Genomic DNA, 22,261 nt, shown 5'->3' with positions numbered 1-22,261 from the left:
TGTGCCGTGCGTGTGATCATTGCTTGTACAGCGCTCTCGCAGTGTCCGGAGCAAGTATGGTGGGTCTGACACACCGGTGTCAATGTGTTCTTTTTTCCATTTCCAGGAGTGTATATTGATGGGAGAAATTTTCTTTGAGAAAAGACACTAGCTATGCTGTTTACGGTATGCAATGTTGTAACAAATTTATAGTTTGAGAAAATTAAAATATCTATGTTGTATGTTAACGGGGGACCTAGAAACGACGGAGAGGCCCCATCGGCGCCGCAGCCGTAGTGGTCCACACCCCTACGACGACTGCTGCATTCCATTCACCCCTCCGCCGCTCCACATCGAATCCAGGATTATTGTGCCGTTCAGCCCCCGGTAGATCCCCCTCCCCCCCCTCCCGCCCTCTCACACCAGACAAGTGTAACCCCTATGTTTGCGTGGTACAGTAATGGTACTGTAGCTGAGGCGGAATACGGGGAACCAGCCCGCATTCGCCAAGGGAGATGGAAAACCACCTAAAAACCATCCATTAGCCAGAATAGTAGCCCACAGCCACTAGCCATGTAGAAGGATTATGGTAAGTCTGAGTCGCCATGTCCAGGTGGAACAAAACGTCGTTTCCCTGGATGCCAGAAACCAGCACTGACATTCACAATAGCCGAGAGGTGCCAGAACTGGTGATTCACAAGTTTATCACGGAAGACGTCCAAGGATGACAAATAATTTGTGTAGCTCTGTGGTGTATGTTTAGATGTCACTGAAGAAATATTTGTTAGTTGAAAGACACTGTGACGTTTGATTAAAGTGATTATGATTTCTTATTTGTTTCTGGGTGCTCCGACTGGACACTATTTACAGAAAACATGTGCATGACATGCTATAAAGCAGGCACCTTGGCGGCGTTGGAGGAGTAGGGTTCGTCGAAGAGGGACCATATCTTGGGCTTGATGTGTTGCCACCTGGAGAGCGTTCCGTTGAAGTAGTCCTCCTCGAAGCCGAACTTGCGCGCAATCTCCTCGTCGCTGGGCTTCTCTGTGTCCAGGTCCAGCCTGTCCAGCACGGCCAGCGTCTCCTGCGTGTCCCGGTGCTGCCAACACAACAAAACAAAGATCACTCGCCAAAGCCACCAATATCCCTACAACAATACGTACCCTCACAAATACTAAAGGCTTGTTCAAAATGAATAGGATGAAAACTATTCCTGTGACTACAGCAACGAATTTATTTCAGAAATACACAAATAGACTTAAATTATTATTCTCATATTTTAGGTCGGTAACAATGAAACTATGTAGAATCGCTGTCATTGTTCACGGCCATAATTAGCGTTTAAAATAGTGGCATCAGCGATAGGAAAGGCGTATTGTCTTGTAGAATATGCAAAAACATAACTAATAATCGTTGTTCAAAGATATTTTCGGACCAGGTTTGGAAAAGTGGATATTCGTAAAATCCATTAACAAAGCACCAGAGAAAGGAATATGACGCAGTCAACAGTTTGGCTTGTGTTGCGCAAGTGTCTGCTTACAGAAATCAGATGCTGTGGACGTTAAAACCAGCTGACAACCCAAAAGGGAGAAATAAGGCATTGATGTTCAAGCACGGATGGAAGCACTTAAAATTTCTAGTCGTTTCAACGAACATCTTCCACAGTGGTGGATTGGTCGTGCTGGGTCGAATGATGTGGCGTTCATGTTGTGCACAACGACGCCTCCACCTCACCCCCCCCCCCCCCCCATCAGGTTGCCTGACCTTACAACAATTGACTTTGAAGTACACGGTTTACGTGTTCCCATTTCTGCAGGACTTAGAGCAGCTAAGGCACCAGATAGTCAAGTAAGTTCGAACGGGTCTGGCAGGAAATGCAGTACCGGATAGACAACTGCACTGTCACAAATGGAGCCACATCAAAATTGTGTGAATATCCATAGGAATTATCAGGATTAGCGTTTCCAGACTATAAATGCACTTCTGAAATAAAGTAGTAGTCACAAGGATACTTTCTTTCAGTTCCGTTCATTTTGAATCACCCTGCTGCCATTAGGGTGCAGTCGTATGGCTGCTTGTTGCTCATGTCGAGCAGTGCTCACTCAGAAAACGCGAATGCAATTGTTGCAAGTAGAAGTTAGTATAAAAGAGTGTTGAGTTTTGTGACGAAATAGTAGTCGAACGTCTTAATGGCTTGCACTTCTCGGATTCGCGTTTCAAGATATTTTGTTGAGATGTTGGATACGTATGCTCCGTCTGGAGTAAGTGGATGAAAAGTTACACAAGTAGTATTTTCTCTATAGTACGAGTGTCGCAGCGTGGAGCTTAACAGTCATCCGCGACTGGACTGCTTTCGGCAGAGGTGGAGACCTGCAGACTTGAAGCTTTCGTTTGAAATATCAACACAAGAGAAAGTGTACGGCGAATGATAAATATTTTATGAGTGGCTGAAAATTTTATTCGCTGTCGAATCGTTGGGACTACATAGGTGGGTGCCCTCGTGAGTATAAACTGTGTGTCAAGAAAGAATTTTCAGCTGTGTCTATAAGGACGAAATATTTGTATAGGATGAAAAATGTATGTGCCAACAAGACGCCGGGGGATATCAGGTGCCGTTAGGAAATGGTTAATAATTACAGTTCACAGAAGAAATGTATTGCTACAGAAGATTTTTGAGGATTAGGTGGGTAGGTCGAATAGCTAATGTGGAGATACTGAATTGATTTGGGGGAAATAAAGAAATTTATGTAACATCGACCCTGAAAGGTATAAAGCAATCGTCAGTATGGTAAAGTGTGAGTGATAAAATAATTGTAGAGGCAGATCAAGACTCGAATAGTGCAAGTGAAAGCAGTATAAGGGTACCTGCACAGGATAAACTAGCGCGAAAAGTTTCGTGAAACGAGTCTTCAAACTGATGGCTACAACAGCGATAGCAAAAACAGAAACAATTACGTACGAAGAACTATAAAATGTGAACAGTGCAGCTCACATTTAGGTTGTTTTCCTTTTGTCCCAATAATGTTCAATTTGCTACTGGCATATGTCAGTTATTCAAAGCGAGCCTTTTCTGCAAACTCTGTGAAAATTAGTTGGTTACAGAAATGGGTGCCGTTAGCGGAACATCAGTTCGGGGTTGAACGTGACGGGCATAACAAGTAGGTGGGCAATGCAAGTGCCGTTCAACGAGTTCATTATAGTATGTGTGTGAATACGAGTACACACATTTTCTGCTGAGCTGGTTACATACTCTGTATCGTAATTAAATTGTACACTGTATCACAAACGGAATTCAGCTTTAGTTAGATCCTGGTGAAGCTCACTTCATTATTCAGATCCTGTTGCGTCGTTTAGGAACCACACTTCGTTGTCATTACAGTAATATAGCTCCGTGTTTATGAGTCTTGCATTCTGCATTTTGGAAGGAAATCCAGACACAGAAGCACCTTAAAACTGTGATACACAGTGAGGCGTTATCGGATGGGATGTGTCAGTTAACTATGCGCTGGTGACTGAACCTAGAAGGCCAGCTGATTGTGTCAACAATATTTCTAATTTCGTTCTAGAGTCCATTTCGGCACACGTTGGTTCACTGAGTTAAGGCTTCGCAGGATCATAGAGAGAGAGAGGCAGCATACGTTTAAAAATACAATGTTTCTGTACTAAAAGCCACAAACCGCATTTACTTTTTTTTTTTTGTGACTTATGGCGCAATCACTTTTAAAGAGGCTGTTCCTGAAGAACGTCCTACGGCTGCCAGCGTAAACGGGAAACGTCGTTCCGTTTTTTCTTACAAACGTAATGTTTTAAGAAATTTAATTCTACGAGACCAACCAGTAAATAAGACTCCGAAGAGACAGGTGCAGTGTTCAGTACATCGATAATTATTGTCTATTACGATAGAACAGTGAGTCGACGCAAATGATGCAGAAGATAGCGAATATTCCTCGAAATTTTGCTCTATAGAGGACATCCCAATTGACCACATCAAATAACTTTCTGTTCATAAAGAAAAAGCAACTTTTTTTTCAAATGTGTGGTGCACCATTGTAGTGTGATTATCGCATAGCCAATCCTCCATAGTAAAAGAGTTAGCGAATTTGAAATACATCGCTGTGAATAATACCTACAATCGAACAATCGGTGATAAGCTGTATAAAGAATAAACATCAGTAGCTGAGTACAGAAGTCCCCCCGACTTGCTGTTTTCGAGATCCCAATTTGTGAAGATTCCAGTACCTCTCTTATGATTTGTCTAAGCTTCTTAAATACCAGGATTTGCTTGTCGTTTCCACTACTGGTCATAAGTTTCACCATAATTACATTAGCAGTGAACGCCCCCACAGGGAAAAGTATGTGGGTTGGGCGTATACACTGATGATACCAAACGTTATCACCACCTGCTTAATGGCACGTTTCTTCGTCTTTGAACGAAATATATCACTGATTCTGCGTATCAGGGATCCGACAGTTTGTTGGTAGGTTTATGGAAGTATTTAGTGTTAGATATCTACGCACAGAACACTTAATTCCCGTAAATAGCGGAGTGCTAAGTTTCGCACGCAGTGATGGCGGCCGACGGCGACCCATATGGGTTCCATAGATTTTAAATGGGGAGAATTTCGTCGCTGAGACATCAACGTTCTATGATCCTCACTGTAGCACGCTAAAAGATGACACAGTCGTCGCGGAAGGCATCAAGCATGAAGGGATGCAGGTGGTTCGCAACTGTCACTGTGTCTTCGATTACTACCACAGGTCCATGCTAACGCAGGAGGATGTCACCTATAGCATAATACAGCTCTCATCAACTTGCCACCGTGGTGCGCTGCACGTTTCGAGCCGTCGTTCACCTCGATGACGGCGTTTGTGTAATACAAACGTAATTCACCCGAAGAGCCTAAACCTTTCCATTGATCGACGGTCGAATCCCTATGGTCCCGTGACCACTGCAATCGTATTTGACGATGTAATTGGGTCAACATGTGAACACGTAGGTATTGTCTGCTATGGAGCTCCACGTTCAACAAAGTACGATGAATGGTGTGCTCCGAAACACTTATGCGTGCACCAGCATTGCGCTCTTTCGGTAGAGATGCCACAGATCACCATCTATCCTACTTTACAGAGCTAACAAGCCCCCGAACCCCATATTTTGCAAAGAGCCGTGGATGTCCTACCATTTAGCTCCTAGTGGTGGTTTGACTGTCCATCTACCTCTGTCCGTTGATGCTCGAGACAGTCGCACGTTAATATTCGACCAGCTTCACCGTTTTCGAGATACTCGTTCACAGCTCTGCGTAATAATAATCTGCCCTTTGTCAAAGTCGCTTATCTGAATGGATTCCCCATCTGCAGTCAATATCTTCGCTAGGGTGATCCCCCGTCCACGTCTGATCTACTTGCATACTTTTGTTATTGCGTCTAGCGCTCGCAACTCCTCCAGGCGGCATCCAACGTCTACATCTGCATATATACTCCGCTAGCCACCAAGCGGTGTGTGGCAGAGGGCACAATTCACGTCAAAGTCACATTTACCCCCCTCTGTTCCACTCGCGGATAGCGCGAGGGAGAAACGACTGTCTGAACGCCTCAGTACGAGCTCTAATTTCCCTTATATTTGAATGGTGATCACTGCGCAATTTGAAAGTTGGTGGTAATAATATATGCTCTACATCCTCGGTGAAGATAGGATTTCGGAATTTAGTGAGCAGCCTCTTCCGTTTTGCGCGCCGTCTATCTGCAAGTTTGTCCCAATTCAAACTTCCTATGAGATTTGTAACGCCCAACGGGATGGCCAAATGTACCAGTCACGAATCTTGCCGCTCTTATTTGGACCGACTCAATCTCTTGAATCAGACGCAACTGGTAAGGGTCCCATACAGACGAACAATACTCGAAGACTGGACGAACTAACGTATTGTAAGCTATTTTCTTTGTTGAAAGACTGCATCGCTTCAGGATTCTACCAATAAACCGAAATCTAGAGTTCGCCTTACTCGTTAATTGTGCAGTCATCATTCCATTTGAGATCATTTCGAATAGTCACACCCAGATACTTGACGGAACTTACCACTTACAAAGACTGGGCATTTATTTTGTACTCGTGCATTAATGGAGATTTTCGCCTTGTTATACGCAGTAGATTACACTTACTAATATTGAGACGTAACTGCCAGTCATTATACCACGCATTTATTGCAAATCCTCATTGATTTGTTCACAACTTTCGTGTGATACTACTTTCCTGTAGACTACAGCACATCGGCAAACAGTCTAATGCCGCTGTCGCGGTGGACAGTGGTAATGAAGATTTGTTTTGTCAGAGAATAATGACTGTGAAATGCCATATACAGGGTGAAGAAAAAATCGCCCATTCGGACTTTGTAACGCAATTCCTCACATACTAGCAACACAAAAATATCTACCCTTTCCATATTTCGGTCAGTAAATTGGCAATCTGACAACACTGTAATCACATGTACTGTAACTAACTCTGTTGGCATTCGCCAGTAGTTCTGTGCAGTTGGTGCAGCGGATAGTGTTTCGCGTTAGCATGCAGAAGGTTGAGTATTCGTTTCTGGGTTGGGGCTAAATGTACTCTGCATGGTATCTGGCGTCTTAATTGTGATACAGCGATTACAGCGGATCTTCTACAAAACATTTGCACTTACGTACCACGAACACAGAAATTGAAGTACAATCGTTTGCGGTGGTCAGCTTTTAAAATAGCCTTTTGCACGTCGTTGACACGAATTGTTTCGCGCCCCTGCATCTACTAGATTCCAAACCTGTTTTCTGTTTATCGTCACCCAATGGTCCCCTCGTTTAGTGCCAACTAATATTCCTACCTCATTCAGGTCCAATACATTTCGTTAGAGCCTTACGTCACCAGTAGGGCTAGTAAAGTGCTTTGCAAATAACTTGCAAACTCGATTACCAGTTGCATGTATTATCACATTGGGACCACTAATTATGCCTTTCAGCACTGAATCTGATCGGTGTGTGATGTTTAGTAAGTATCTCTATGCGTTATTACTATTATTATTATCGACTGAAATTTGGAAACATAGTTTCCATTATCATTAGAGAAGCAGTGTAAATGTCGGCAACATGTGGCTTGTGAAGCGGTATATATTACAGTATTATATGGCAGAATACAACTGATAAATAAAATCAAATACGCCTCGACACAGAATCGAACCCCCGACCTCCTTCATGCTAACCCAAAACGCTATCCACTGCACCAACAACACAGAGCTAATGATCTAACAGAGATAATTATCATACATGTGATTACAGTGTTTCCAGATTGCCAGACTTTAACGTCCCTTTACTACCCGAAGTATGTGCAGGACGAAATTTTTTGAGAGTGATTTTTGAACTGTTAGTATGTGAAGAATCGCGTTGCGAAGTCCGAGTGCGCGAATTTTTCTTCAGCCTGTACATACCAGTCTGACAGGATGTTTAAAATAAGGTTCAGCGAGCACATGCTAACTAAGAAAGTATAGGTTAAACAAAACAGCGCGTTTGCTGAGCGTATTAAATTAAGTGGCACCAATCTCAGTCACAAGAACACTTGAGATTATTATATCTTTCTGAAAAAGAGAAAAAGCTGAATGCACTCGAGGAGCTGGACGTTTTAAATTGCTCTATGTTGACAAAGTTGCTAAACAATCAACTGATTAACAGAAATCAGGTATATTATGATACAATGCTACCAGTAGTTGGACAATTGTTACAACGATATCTTTTATTTTCTGTAAACATCATTATTTTTAACTTGTTCGTTTTGCTGTGAGTGATGTAGAAAAAGTTATATTTCACGAGAGGGGCTTATTTATGGCTTATTTTTATCGAAGGTGGCTTTGCCTCCTATACCCTGTAAATTATATTTTTGTAATGACTAAAAATAGGTCTTTGTCAGCAGTTCGCGGTGCTTATGACTGTCCGTCATTCTGATGCCTTGATGTTTGGATTGTTGATCCTTTACGCACACAATACGCATGCACTTGAAAATTTAGCTATTTTACTCCGTATGACAGCTTTAATGACATAGTTTCACGTACTTTTTTCATATTGTCATTTTATCTTATTTCTTTTCTGCTTTATATGGGGTTCCCTAATGCGTTTGCAATGTCCTGCATATACATGCACCTTAATTTTTTAGTTTAAGAAGATGAATTGGGAGATATGATACTGTGTGAAGAGTTTGATAGAGCACTGAAAGACCTGAGTCGAAACAAGGCTCCGGGAGTAGACAACATTCCATTAGAGCTACTGACATCCTTGGGAGAGCCAGTCCTGACAAAACTCTACCATCTGGTGAGCAAGATGTATGAGACAGGTGAAATACCCTCAGACTTCAAGAAGAATATAATAATTCCAATCCCAAAGAAAGCAGGTGTTGACAGTTGTGAAAATTACCGAACTATCAGTTTAATAAGTCACGGGTACAAAATACTAACGCGAATTATTTACAGACGAATGGAAAAACTAGCAGAAGCCGACCTCGGGGAAGATCAGTTTGGATTCCGTAGAAATGTTGGAACACGTGAGGCAATACTGAGCCTACGACTTAACTTAGAAGCTAGATTAAGGAAAAGCAAACCTACGTTTCTAGCTTTTGTAGACTTAGAGACAGCTTTTGACAATGTTGACTGGAATACTCTCTTTCAAATTCTAAAGGTGACAGGGGTAAAATACAGGGAGCGAAAGGCTATTTACAATTTGTACAGAAACCAGATGGCAGCTATAAGAGTCGAGGGGCATGAAAAGGAAGCAGTGGTTGGGAAGAGAGTGAGACTGGGTTGTAGCCTCTCCCCGGTGTTATTCAATCTGTATATTGAGCAAGCAGTGAAGGAAACAAAAGAAAAATTCGGAGTAGGTATTAAAATCCATGGAGAAGAAATAAAAACTTTCAGGTTCGCCGATGACATTGTAATTCTGTCAGAGACAGCAAAGGAGTTGGAAGAGCAGATGGATGGAACAGACAGTGTCTTGAAAGTAGGGTATAAGATGAATATCAACAAAAGCAAAAAAAAAAGGGTAATGGAATGTAGTCGAATTAAGTCGGGTGATGCTGAAGGAATTAGATTAGGAAATGAGACACTTAAATTAGTAAAGGAGTTTTGCTATTTGGGGAGCAAAATAACTGATGATGGTCTAAGTAGAGAGGATATAAAATGTAGACTAGCAATGGCAAGGCAAGCATTTCTGAAGAAGAGAAATTTGAGAACATCGATTATAGATTTAAGTGTCAGGAAGTCATTTCTGAAAGTATTTCTATGGAGTGTAGCCGTGTATGGAAGTGAAATAGTTTGGACAAGAAGAGAAAAGAAGCTTTAGAAATGTGGTGCTACAGAAGAATGCTTAGGACTAGATGGGTAGATCACATAACTAATGAGGAAGTACTGAATAGGATTGGGGAGAAGAGAAGTTTGTGGCACAACTTGACCAGATAATGGGATCGGTTGGTAGGACATGTTCTGAGGCATCAAGGAATCACAAATTTAGCATTGGAGGGCAGCGTGTAGGGTAAAAATCGTAGAGGGAGACCAAGAGATGAGTACACTAAGCAGGTTCAGAAGGATGTAGGTTGCAGTAGGTACTGGGAGATGAAGAAGCTTGTACAGGATAGAGTAGCTTGGAGGGCTGTAGCAAACCAGTCTCAGGACTGAAGACCACAACAACAACAACATCAAGAAACTGTCATTGACTCTCCTGTACCAGAACACAGCGTAGGTACCATTGGTAACATATCTAGTGCAGTAGCTGACGTAGCCTACGTAAACTTTGGTTTGTCTATCAGCAATATTGCTGCTCGCGTTGGTCGGGGAATCACGACTGTCATGCTGATATGGAACTGATGGATTCAGAGCTTCATATTCAAAAAAGTGCAAAATCTCACTTGCCCCATGCGATTAGTGCCCAAGAGGATAGAAATTAGTGCCAGCCGGAGTGGCCGAGCGGTTCTAGGCGCTACAAGTTCGAATCCTACCTCGGGCATGGATGTGTGTGATGTCCTTAAGTTAGTCAGGTTTAAGTAGTTCTAAGTTCTAGGAGACTGATGACGACAGCAGTTAAGTCCCATAGTGCTCAGAGCCATTTGGCAGAAATTACTCACTCGGTCTCAGCAACGTACAGCCACAAGTCTTGAGTGAAAAAACGGGCTTCTTTGCGGAAAGTACGACAAATTTTTGACAGATTGCCAGCATGGCAATCACTGCTGCTGTTTCCCTTGGGGCAGACGGCGTAACGACAAGTGCTGGCACGATGACGGAGAACGGAAGAGCACAGAGGGCTGTGAGACTGCGCCAGCCAATAGTAGGCTGACTAGGACGACACCAAGGCAGGAGGGGCATACATACGAAGAGAATATAAGCGCAGCGCCGCATAGCTGCGGCCGGAGTGGACGATGGGCCGTCATACAAACGCTACACTAGTGACTTACGAACTGCATTGTATTGCTTGCACTGAAATTGTATGTAACGAAGGACATTGATTATTTGCATGTCACCATTTGCTTGTGACACACCTTTGCGAATGCGTAATGTTAAGTATTATCAATTTAACTTACGGTAATAAACTCCATTCATAGCATTTGTTTGAATTGTTGTCTAGCGATCTGAGAAAACATCGTCCTAGGCACCCTATGTTAGACGAGTGGGAAGAACACAGTGTTGACGACGCGGATTCAAAAAAACAGAAAAAAACTGCGTCTCCTGGGCACGGAATTTGCTTTTGTGCTTTTCTGGCGCCTCAGTTCTTTCTTGTCTTTTATTTAAGTCTCTTACCACGATTTTGCTAATCAGTGTTTTTAGGTGGGTATCACAGAAATTTTATTTTGCTTTTCCTTGCCTGGCTTGTCTCTTTCTTGCATTTGTCTCTTCCAACATGCCCACCCCCTGCTCCAGCGCCACAGCTTCCAGCATTAAATGCAATGCAGCTAATGCACATGTTTAAATTTCAGAGCCAGCAAATGTCCTCGCTGCTAAACACGGTACAGCAGCTCCTGGTGAACAAAACTGCTTATACAGCACAAGCAACACCTTCCGCAGCTCAAAGTGCCATACCGTCTTTTTGCCAGTTTCATGAACAAGAAGACGAATGGCTCGAGTGCTTGCAAAACTCTGAATCCCACGTAATTGCTCCAAACGTACTAGGTACTGTGAACCTTCCCTATGTATTGTCCTCAATGGGCAGTGCGGTGTTTAGACTCATCCAAAACTGTTCCCTAACGCCCCTACGAATGAATCAAGTTGTAGATTCAGTAACTAACTATTATGATCAACAAGTGAATGTGGTAGCAGCTAGGTAGCAATTCTTTAATTGTAAAAAAAAAGAAAACGGTCAGGACAAACTTATCGCTAGTGGCCCACAGATTTACAGGGTATGGCGAGGAAACACAAATTATAACGTGCTTGTGATGTTTTATATTCAGATGTTATGTTGCGTGATGCGACCATGTACAACATAACTGATGTCTAACTCAGAGAACAGATTTTGAAACAGTCCGATCCATTACTTCAGCAAGTAGCGCAAATACTAGAGCAGTAAGATTCAGGTGCCCTGTTGGCCAACAAATCTGAGTAGCCAGCAATTTGTCAGGTTCACTTCCTTGTTTGCGACCGACACATTCAGCAGTGGCAGCTTGCGTTCCCCACGCCTCGTAAGAAACTCTCCACGCCGCTTAAAGAGTTCGCTAAGCAGGCAGCTACACAGGTGTACGGAACTCAATCATGCACTCGGCGTTCTTCATGGCACAAACGCCAAGACTGCCCCTCCCTACAGACACCGTGTTACACTTGTGGCAAGAAAGGGACATATACAATCCGTATGTTTGCAACGGAAGAAACATAAGAATTCGGTCCACTCGCAAAAATTTAATTACAAGGCCCATGTCATTACTGCAGTATACTCAAATTCTGCCAACAGGCATTAGCAAAACTAGCAAGTGAGCAGTTTCTTCAATGCTACGCCAGTCCAACAAACTTTTCGTTCATTTGCTTCTTTGTTGGAAACATATGAAATTTCAGTTAAACACAGGTGACTCTGTTGCACTGCTGAATCATCACACATATGAAATGTCAGGCTCCCGATGCCTGTCTAAAACTGGCACCCACCTGACAGCTTGTAATCGACAACACTTCCCTTTTCTCAGAAAAGGTACTTTGCATGCCATGTATCGCTTACATTCGCGAATAGTGAGAACATATTTGGTCTTGATTTGTGTGGATTTAACATTCAGGACAATGTGTTGTCAGTTCCTGCATTCCATGCAAAAGAATTCTTGGAACTCTTTTCTGAAGGTTTAGCCAAGGCTAACAATGTTGTTGCACATATTATTCTGAAAGACAGAGCTCTGCTGAAATTTTGCTGGGCCAGAACTGTTACCATTGCATTATGGGTCAAAGTCGCTGCTGAACTTAAAGAAGTGCAAGATAGCGAAGCTATTGCGCCCATACAAGTTAGTCAGTGGCCAAGTCCACTGGTTTTGCTCCCCAAACCTATTGATCACATTCGCCTCTCTGTTGGCTTTAAGTCTACATTGCCATGCCCAGAGGATCTCATGGACAGATTAGATGCTGGTTGCTACTTATCAAAAATGGATTTGCATGATGCGTATCTTCAAATACTGCTCAATGAAGAATCTCAAAACTTGTGTCTAGTGAATACTCATTTGGGCTTGTTTAAATATCTGCATTTCCCTTTTGGCAGTGCTTCTGCACCCACCATATTCCAACGGTATTTGGAACAGGTGACTGCACAAGTGCCAAACAGTTCAAATTAATTGTATGACATTGTCGTAGTAGGTCGTACATATGAAGAACATATTGCAAATTTGCATACTTTGTTTCATGTTTTATCTGATGAAGACTAAAGTGTAGACTGGGCAATTGTGATTTTTTTAAACCTGAGTTGCATTATCTTGGTCACGTCATAAACAGTCAAGGTGTACAACGTCTTCAGTTGCATTTGTTAGCCATAAGAGATTTGCCAGTTCCTCGCAGTGTCACAGAACTGCAGTCAGTCTTAGGGAAAATGAACATTTACGTACCAAAATTAGCTTAAGGAAAGGCAAGTAAGTACTTGGAGATGAAGAAGCTTGCACAGGATGAGTAACATGGATAGATGCATCTAACCAATCTGTGGACTGAATACCACAACAACAACAACAACAACAACAACAACAACAACGAATGCTACACAAATCGCTGCTCCATTGCATAGCTTGAGTCGCAAGAACGTCCACTTTGTTTGGACAGATGAGTGCCAAGTAGCTTCTCAAAAACTTAAAGATGCATTGGTCAGTGATCGATGCTTAGTTCACTTTGATCTTGACAAACCAGTTTTATTGCAAGTCGACGCCTCCTCTTACGGAGACAGTGCAGTGCTTTCGCACAGAATTGGTCACAAAGACAGGCCTATCGCTTTTGCATAAAAACTGTTATCCAAAGCTCACTGTAATTATTCACAAATTGACAAAGAGGCATTGGCTATTTTGTATGGTGTCACCAAATTCCATCAATATTTTTATGGCAGAAAATTTCCCTTAGTATTGGATCACAAGCCTTTTCAGTCCTTGTATCATACGAAGAAACCGTTTCCCGTACGGACTGCCCAAAAATTACAAAGATGGGCTTTGTTGTTGTCTCAATACCAGTACGAGATTGTGTACCGTCCGACAGCTCAACATGGTATTGCGAACGCTCTTTCACGTCTTCCAATTGGCCCTGATGCAGACTTTGTCGCTTCTGCTTCATCTTGTTCTCACGTCGATGCTCAGGATTCTGAATTGCTTCAATCTTTTCTGGTGAACTATAGGAAAATTGCAAAGGCCACGGAATCTGCTAACATCCATTCTCACATCTTGGCCTCGTTCCTTGCACGGCACGAAGAACTCTGTAGTGCTCCGAAACTTTGCACGTTGGCATAGACTCGCTATACAGAAAGGTGTGATTCTCGTTCAGAATGAGAGTGGGCAGTCACGTATGTTGATCCCTAAAGCCTTGCAAAAAGAAGTGTTGCAGTGGGGGAGTGTTCGTACGAAACAGTTAGCGCGTCGTCACTGTACTTGGCAGGGTATGGACAACCAAATAGAACAGGTGACGTCACAGTGTCACGTATGTGTGGAAAATCAGTCCGCTCCGCCACAAAAATTTTCTGCTTGGCCTAAGCAAACACCATGGCAACGTGTGCACATATACTTTGTGGGTTCTTTTTGGAGCACTCGTTGGTTGATTGTGGATTGAGGTTTACTCGTATAGAAAGTTTCATTTTTCTGTGCCAATGAACTCGACTACGACACGTAGCACAATTCAGGTGTTGTCATCTATTTTTTGCCTCGAAGGTTTACCTGAAGTCATAGAGTCGGACAACGGCTCTCCTTTCACGTCAAATGAATTTGAAAGGTTCTGTGAACGCAATGGCAAACAACATCTAACTAGTGCTTCGTTCCATCCACAGCCAAGTGGCGAAGTGAACTTTCGTCATAACCTTCAAGCAGCAGATGGCCAGACTTCGCTCCGCATGCACGAGGGGTCAAGCATTGAACTGTTTCTCGTCTCCTATCGTTCGCACCCGCGACATGGACCATCATCGGCGGAATTGCTTCACGGCCACCGCCCTCGGACACTGCTCCAACCTCCTCAGTAACCGGCGCCGTATCATGTCTGTGGCACTATCTCCTCTACTTCGCTATAATACAACACGAGCTGCCCTTCTTTGTACCTTTTCGATGTCATCCGTCAGTCCCACCTGATGCGGATCTCACACCGCACAGCAATACTCCAGAATTGAGCGGACAAGAGTGGTGTAAGCAGTCTCTTTAGTACACCTGTTGAACCTCCTATGTGTTCTACCAATGAATCGCAGTCTTTGGTTTGCTCTACCCACAACATTTGTGATCATTCCAATTTATGTTATTTGTAAATGAAATACCTAAGTATTTAGTTGAATTTACAGCCTTCAGAGTTGTGTGACTTATCGCGTAATCGAAATTTATTGGATTTCTTTTAGTACTCATGTGAATAACTTCACACTTTTCTTTATTCAGGGTCAATTGCCACTTTTCGCAATAACTTATCTAAATCATTTTGAATTCGATTTAGTCATCTGATGATTTTAAAAGACGGTAAATGACAGCATTATCTGCAAACAATGTAAGATGGCTACCAAGATTGTCCCCTATATCCTTCATGTAGATTAGGAACAATAGAGGGCCTTTAACACTTCTATTACTACGAACTGTGACCTTTCTGACAGGAAATCACGACTTAGTAATATGGGCCTGCAATTCAACTGATTACTACTACTTCCCTTTTTTGTTATTGGTGTGACTTGAGCAATTTTCCAGTCTTCAGGTACGGATCTTTCTGTGTGCTAGAAGTTGTATATAATTGCTAAATATGAAGCCATTGTATCAGCATACTCTGAGAGGAACCTGATTGGCATACAGTCTGGACCAGAAGCCTTGCCTTTATTAAGTGATTTAAGCTGCTTTGCGACACTGGGGATATATAGCACAACTTTTATGCTGGTATATAAGCACTGCCATGTAAGGAAGGGAATGTATGTAGGTATGTATGCTTTAAACCGGGAACCTAGAAACGACGGAGAGGCTTCGTCCCGCCGTAGCCTTCAGTGGTTCACAACCCCACTACAGGCCACAGCAGTCCACCAACCCCACCACCGCTCACTCTGAACCCAGGGTTATTGTTCGGTCCCTAGTGGACCCCCCCCCCCCCTCCCTCGCCCCGCCCTCCTGGGAACGTCTCATACCAGGCGAGTGTAATCCCAAATGTTTGCGTTTTTGGAATAATTATGGGGTACGCATACGTGGAGACAGTGTTTGCGCAGCAGTCGTCGACATAATGTAACTGAGGCGGAATAAGGGGAACCAGCCCGCATTCCCCGGGGTAGATGGAAAATCGCTTTGAAAGCATCCGCAGGCTGGCCAGCACACCGGACCTCGACACTAATCCGCCGGACGGATTCTTGCCGGGGACCGGCACGCCTTCCCGCTCGGGAAGCAGCGCGTTAGACCGCGCAGCTACCTGGCGGGAACAGGGAAGGAAATAGAGTAGGATTCGTTTCCTTTTGACTTGAGTACGATGAATGCGGAGACATGAGCTACGGCGATGTTATGACCAAAAACGTTCATATGGGAGCAACGTGCTATTATTCTCTTGGCTGCCGAAGGACAAACACTTAGAAATCTCTCAGAGAATGGTGAATGTATGTGGCGCAGCAAGCCCGTCGGAAACCGCCGTTGTGGAATGGTGCGTGACAAGGGATTCTGCTGCTTCATGATAAAGCACGTCCACGTATCGAAAATGTCATGACACAGAAGTTCCGCCAACTCATGCGGAAGACACTCGAGTACCTGCCCTATGGTCTGATCTCTCCCAATGTGGTTATCACGCTTTCGGTCCCTTAAAAAAGCGTTTTAAGGGTGGAGGATTCCTGTTGGACGAGGATGTGCAACAGTCAGTTACGGACTTACTCACGCAGCACGAAACAGGTATCTTGAACCTAGGGCGTCGGAAGGATGATTTCCTCAATGTTCACAGCAATTTTGCCTGATTATCATACCGATTTTAGATTGTACAACCTTCGAACCGAAAGTTTTTGATCGCTCCTTATACAACATAACTGTTCACTGGCGACAACCTGGCCCAGTTATCTCCAACCTGGGGCGTCGGTGGGATAATTTCCTCAACGTTCACCACAGTGTTGCCTTAATAGCATACCGACTATACATTGTACAGCTTTCGAACTGAAACTTTTTGATCGCTCCTTATATAATCTAATTGTTCATTGGAGACAACCTGGCCCCAGTCTTTGCAGACCATTTTACTGCTTGACTTCATCCTTGGCCTCTCTGCAGAGTATCAAACCACTTCAATTGCTCCTCTGGGCACGTGATTTCTTGTTTTCAACTAATGTATACTCTATTTTCTTCATTATATCTGAGAATCAGTAGGTCCAGAGGCAATTGTTCCATATAGATTTTAGAGTTAAATTTTCTGCGATTTTTAAGTGTAATCTGAGTATCCTAGATTCGTTAACTAGGTTTCATAATTTGCATCTGTCTACATAAATTAGCTTTAATATACATTGGTTTCCATAGCATCTACATAGATTTGCATTAATTTACATAAATGAATATAAATCTGTCTGTAAATGAGTAATATAATCTTTTCGTGCCTTGTTTTTGTTTGTGACAGATGGAACGGGTATGCGAACCTGGGAAAGTAACTAAACCTGGTTTGGCGTAGTACCTTATTTATATTTCATGATGATTTCTAGAAATTTATTTTCTGAATGAAATTCGGTATGAAAGATATATTCAGTGTGTAATATTTATTACTTTCTCGTAATTCATGTACGCATTTTTGTGAGGCATATGGAAGGAAAATGTCGTCACATAATAATAAATGGTTCAAATGGCTCTGAGCACTATGGGACTTAACATCTGAGGTCATCAGTCCCCTAGAACGTAGAACTACTTAAACCTAACTAACCTAAGGATTTTACACACCTCCATGTCCGAGGCAGTATTAGAACCTGCGACCGTAGAAGCAGCGCGATTCCAGACTGAAGCGCCTAGAACCGCTCGGCCACCCCGGCCGGCACATAATAATAGAAGTCCTATCTAGCGTACATACAAAGTCATATACCTTACAGTATTTGTTGATATAACTGCCTATTGTGTTAAAGCAGTTAGCGATATGGAAGAATTGTTTGCATATATCACAGACATATGTCACCTGTCCGATAATCAGTCACTTGCATTTTCCTTTCCTTCGCCTGGTCGTGGAAGAGTGCCATACCACAGTAGCGTATAAACGTCGTAACAGCAAGGCAATGCCGCTGCCGAACAAAAGGCGGTTGTAGGGAACCAGCGATGTGTAAACGTTGCAATTAATTACGTCACACTACTATTTACAGTACCCCTCATAAGCTTCTCGCGCACAAACCACCGGCCGTAATGAACCTGTATAGCCTGACCGGAGCATAAACGTCTGGTGCAACATACCTGCAGAAACCTACCAAAGACTTGTCGAATCCATGCCAGGCAGAATTGCTGCTACTCTTTTTTCTTCCTCTTCTGTGCCAGTCTTTTCATCTCAGAGAAGCAGTCGCAACCTACGTCCTCAATTATTTGCTCGATTTCAGTCTCGGTCTTCTTCACAGTTTTTACGCTTTATAGCTTCGTCTAGCAGCACAGGAGTGATTCCCTGCTGTCTTAACGCTCCTATCATTCGGTCCCTTCTTCTTGACAGTGTTTGCCACATACTCCTATCGCCTCCGATTCTGCACAGAACCTCTAAATTCCTTATCTTACCAGTCCTCCTAATTTTCAACATTCTTCTGTAACACCACATCTCAGAGGCTTCGATTCCTTTCTGTTCCGATTTTCCCACAATGCATGCCTGACTACCATACAATGCTAAACGTACATTCTCAGAAATTTTTCCTCGGCTTAAGATGTGTGTACTTGATACTGGCAGACTGCTCTTGGCCCCGAATGCTCTTTTTGTCAATACTAGCCGCCTTTTTATGTCCCCTTGCTCCGTCCATCATGGGTTACTTTGCTGCTTATGTAGGAGAATTCCTTAACGTCATCTACTTTGTTATTCCCAATTCTAATGTTACGTTTTTCGCTTTTATCATTTCTGCTGCTTCTCATTATAATCGTTTTTCTACGATTTACTCTCAATCTATATTCTGTACTCATTACACTGATCATTCCATTCAGCACAAACATCAATTGAATATGAGCACTTGTTCAATTTCGTTATTATGAAACACATCTCTTATAGGTCTTAAGGTAAGAATTTTAGAGGCCATGTCTCCTAGTCACTTTTTAATTGTTTTCGTCCACACTGATAACTCCGAAGATTGCCTAGCCTACGGTCTTAGCAACAACAGTACATGTACGACGAATGATCCACCAAAGAGAGTTTCTTTAGTGCATTTCGCACGCAAACTCTGTTGCCAAAGACAAATACATCATGATATCATGAACGATACCCCTTGCACTATTGTTAGACATTATCGCCAATGAGGCTGAGACATTTGTCGTAGCTCGCAATCAATTTGAAGAAATCACTCTGGTGAAGCTAGGTATCGTGCGATGCAAACAACTGTCCCACAGTCTGCTCCTGCTGTTTTCTTTCATAGATGTGGAGGGAACCCACTTTCACTTTCAGTCTCTACACTCTGCCTTCCTTCTCTAACATGCAACACCAGCGACCATCCATTCGACGAGAAATGACCTCCTCACTATATACAGTCTGTAGGCGTTTATGGATGACGTACGTCATAGTGCTACGCTCTTCCATTGGCGTACATGTCCGTTTGCCACCGTGATGTGTACTCGAATACCCTCCAAACCGCCAGTCCGTTATCACTCTCTCAGCTTCTGCGCTTTGAACATGCATCATTCCTCCTCTGCCGACGCCCCATCTGTCGTCGAACCAGCAACGAGTTGATACATATGCCGCTTGTTTCTGAAGCCTGGTTTACCATCCTCTCTTTCAATAACAGTGATGACATTTACTTTCGGAATGTCACTCGTTTTCCACTGTCAAAGGTATCAGAGCGCTTTTTTGCTTATAACTTTCAACTCAGTCATGTCCGCACCAGGGTTCCTTACCTGTAGCTGATGCATTTACCCTTCTCCATAATACCCGAAAGTTTGTAACAATCACAAAGACTCACTCCGTAAATCAATTTACATTAAATTAACTGCGCAATAAAATAAAATTGGTGCTTAACAAGACTACTAAAAATATATTGACGAGCTACGACGTTTGGAAAACTATATAGAACTAGAATCGACAACTGAACAGCAGAATGTACAGTGGACGAAGGTAAACACAGTAGATTTAAAATAAATAAATACTTGAAAACGGAGGAATAGAAAATAACACACAGCGTGGAATGAACTGGAAAACTGACAGTATTCAGTGAAGTTTAGAAGAGGGGAAGTAGTAAGCAGTGTTTGGCCATTTAATATTGAATCAGAACTGTGGGGCCCATGTTTGTTGATCCCCATGGCTTCCAGCAAGTTGAATTTTTGGCCTCTGTTTACTACGTGAAGAACATGGGACAGTGGCTGGTAGCTGCGACCCTCGAGCAGTACATTATCAGCAAATATGAAGTCATAATTCCGCAACCCCCATTTGCTTTCATGTTCAACCATTCTAGATGCCATGCCTCTGGCACGCAGTCTGGACCAGCTAGGCTGTCAGTTGGCAATGCAGAAACCCTGGCACAAATCCCGGCCTCACTTCGTGCTAGAAGCGTCTGGCGTCAGCAAAAATTGTATGAGCAACTGTGGGAACCTCAGTTCGGTGCTGTGTCTAGATCCCCAGGCAGTCGGTCCCGTAACATGGCGGAACGTGGCAGCTGCTGCAGCACATGGCACGCGCAAAACAATGCCCACACAGTGGTAAAACGCTCCACACCATTTGTCCTACAGTCACACTTGGCAACTGGAGTTAGTATTTCTACAAGCCAGGAAGGCCTTCTCGGCGGGCAGATGCCCCATGAGCTACATATTTCACTTGAAATCATGCCGCCAAAGCATACTCAGTCTCTGTAATACTGCTGCACACCTACCAAGCTGTTGTATCAGTGTACCGAGATGGAGTACGCTAGGTGATTACAGCGAGCAGTGGCCCCGAGGGCTTTCACAGGCCCGTGTCACAACGTGATAATGAAGCAAGGCAGGAAAAATTAAGATACTTCCATAGAGCTTTAGACCTATACATTGCGTTAAACAACGAAAACCAAATTCTCTGAAAAGTAAATACAAGCTATAGAAAAAAGGCGGGCACAAGAATCAAAATGGAACAATAAGAATGGAACAGTAAGAGAAATGTGTTCGCTAAGAAGAGGGTACTGTATATCTACAGTACATCGAAATGCAATACCTTGGAATCAAAATAATTGATGTTGGATGAAGCAAGGAGGACATTAGAAGCATTCTAGCTCGGAGAAAGACATAATTCCTCTATGAAAGAAGCTTAATAGTATCAAACATAACACGTCATTTGTGGAAGAAATTTGCGAGACTGTATGCATGGACGTGAATATTGCCGAAAATTGAGTGGACCAGTAAGAGAAGAAATGAGGTTCTCAACAGATTTGACGAGTAAAGCAATATACGGAAAATAATGAATAGAAGACGGTACATAAAGAACATGTGTTAATACTCCATGAATTAGTTCCATGGTACTAGTGGAAACTGTGGACGGCAATTTTTGTAGGAGAAGGAGACTGCAATATATCAATCAAGTAATCCAATAAGTTGGGTATACGAACGTTGCTTCATCTTTTATTTTCCAACTGACCAATCAGACAGAGTTTCCTGTTACGCTGCTGTAGATGTTGTGCATCTATAGTATGCATATTTGAATCAGAAACATCCTTGTAGCATACTTTTATGGTGAAGGTGTGTGTGTGTGTGTGTGTGTGTGTGTGCGCGCGCTCGTATGTGTGTGCGTGAGTGTGCCAGGGTGGCTGAGGATTACTTTTTATACTGTACCATCTGCTACATACTTTCCATAAAATAAAACCATATCGCCTCCCATCAGCTGATTAGGGACGCTTATGACCGCATCGTTGGGCACCCTGTTCATACCGTACCACAATCACCATCAAGTTAGGTGTGAGTGCTACTCTCAGACGAAAAGGTTACCTGAGAGCAGGAAGTCTTTGCGGCTTAAAAATCCGGTTAAAAGACTGATGATCCAAAACAAAGAGTGATGTTATATCGTAGTTCTCAGTCAAAGAAGGGGGAATGGCTTTTCCTAGATGGCTGAATAGTGTACCAAACAGGCGATCGTTAATCGAGCAAGTATTTACGATCCACTGAGGGCTAAACTGTGCAAGCAATACACCATGTTAGATGTGTGCTCGTATTACTTTATCAAATACTTGTGGTGACTCTTTGCCTCCTGAAGATATACGATGAGTTCTAGTGTCTGCTGATTTTCTGCACAATATTTCTACCACCGATCCAGTTGTCTTCTACAGGTGCTGCGAGTTTTGCTTCGAGTTTTGCTGTTACGCGTGCCCTCCGCCTAAGTTTCAACCATACCGTGAACTGTTATTGGTTTCGCGAAACTGTTTGTAGCCGATTTCCATTTCCGACGCCACTAACGCCCTTTGATGCTCCTTTGCTTCTCAGAGCATGCGCCGACAGTCCGTGAAATGCAAAATCTGTGATGGCTGGCACGATTTTAATAAATTGAGTGCCGGACCC

The 22,261-nt window shown here is 43.1% G+C and overlaps 1 protein-coding gene across 2 annotated transcripts in view; it reads right to left on the bottom strand.

Moving 5' to 3' along the window:
- Positions 1–22,261, bottom strand: part of LOC126336865 (potassium voltage-gated channel protein Shaw-like) — a 1,557,807-nt gene that overhangs the window by 109,095 nt on the left and 1,426,451 nt on the right. For both annotated transcript variants that reach the window (XM_050000963.1, XM_050000964.1), the window contains one exon: positions 884–1,078. In XM_050000963.1, coding sequence (XP_049856920.1) covers positions 884–1,078 — 195 coding nt within the window. The remainder of the gene's footprint in view (positions 1–883; positions 1,079–22,261) is intronic.

The sequence above is a fragment of the Schistocerca gregaria genome, chromosome 2 (genome assembly GCF_023897955.1).
Source record: "Schistocerca gregaria isolate iqSchGreg1 chromosome 2, iqSchGreg1.2, whole genome shotgun sequence".
NCBI classification, from domain to species: domain Eukaryota; kingdom Metazoa; phylum Arthropoda; class Insecta; order Orthoptera; family Acrididae; genus Schistocerca; species Schistocerca gregaria.
The sequence above is the reverse complement of the archived record's forward strand: the minus strand, read 5'-3'. Positions and strand labels throughout refer to the sequence as shown.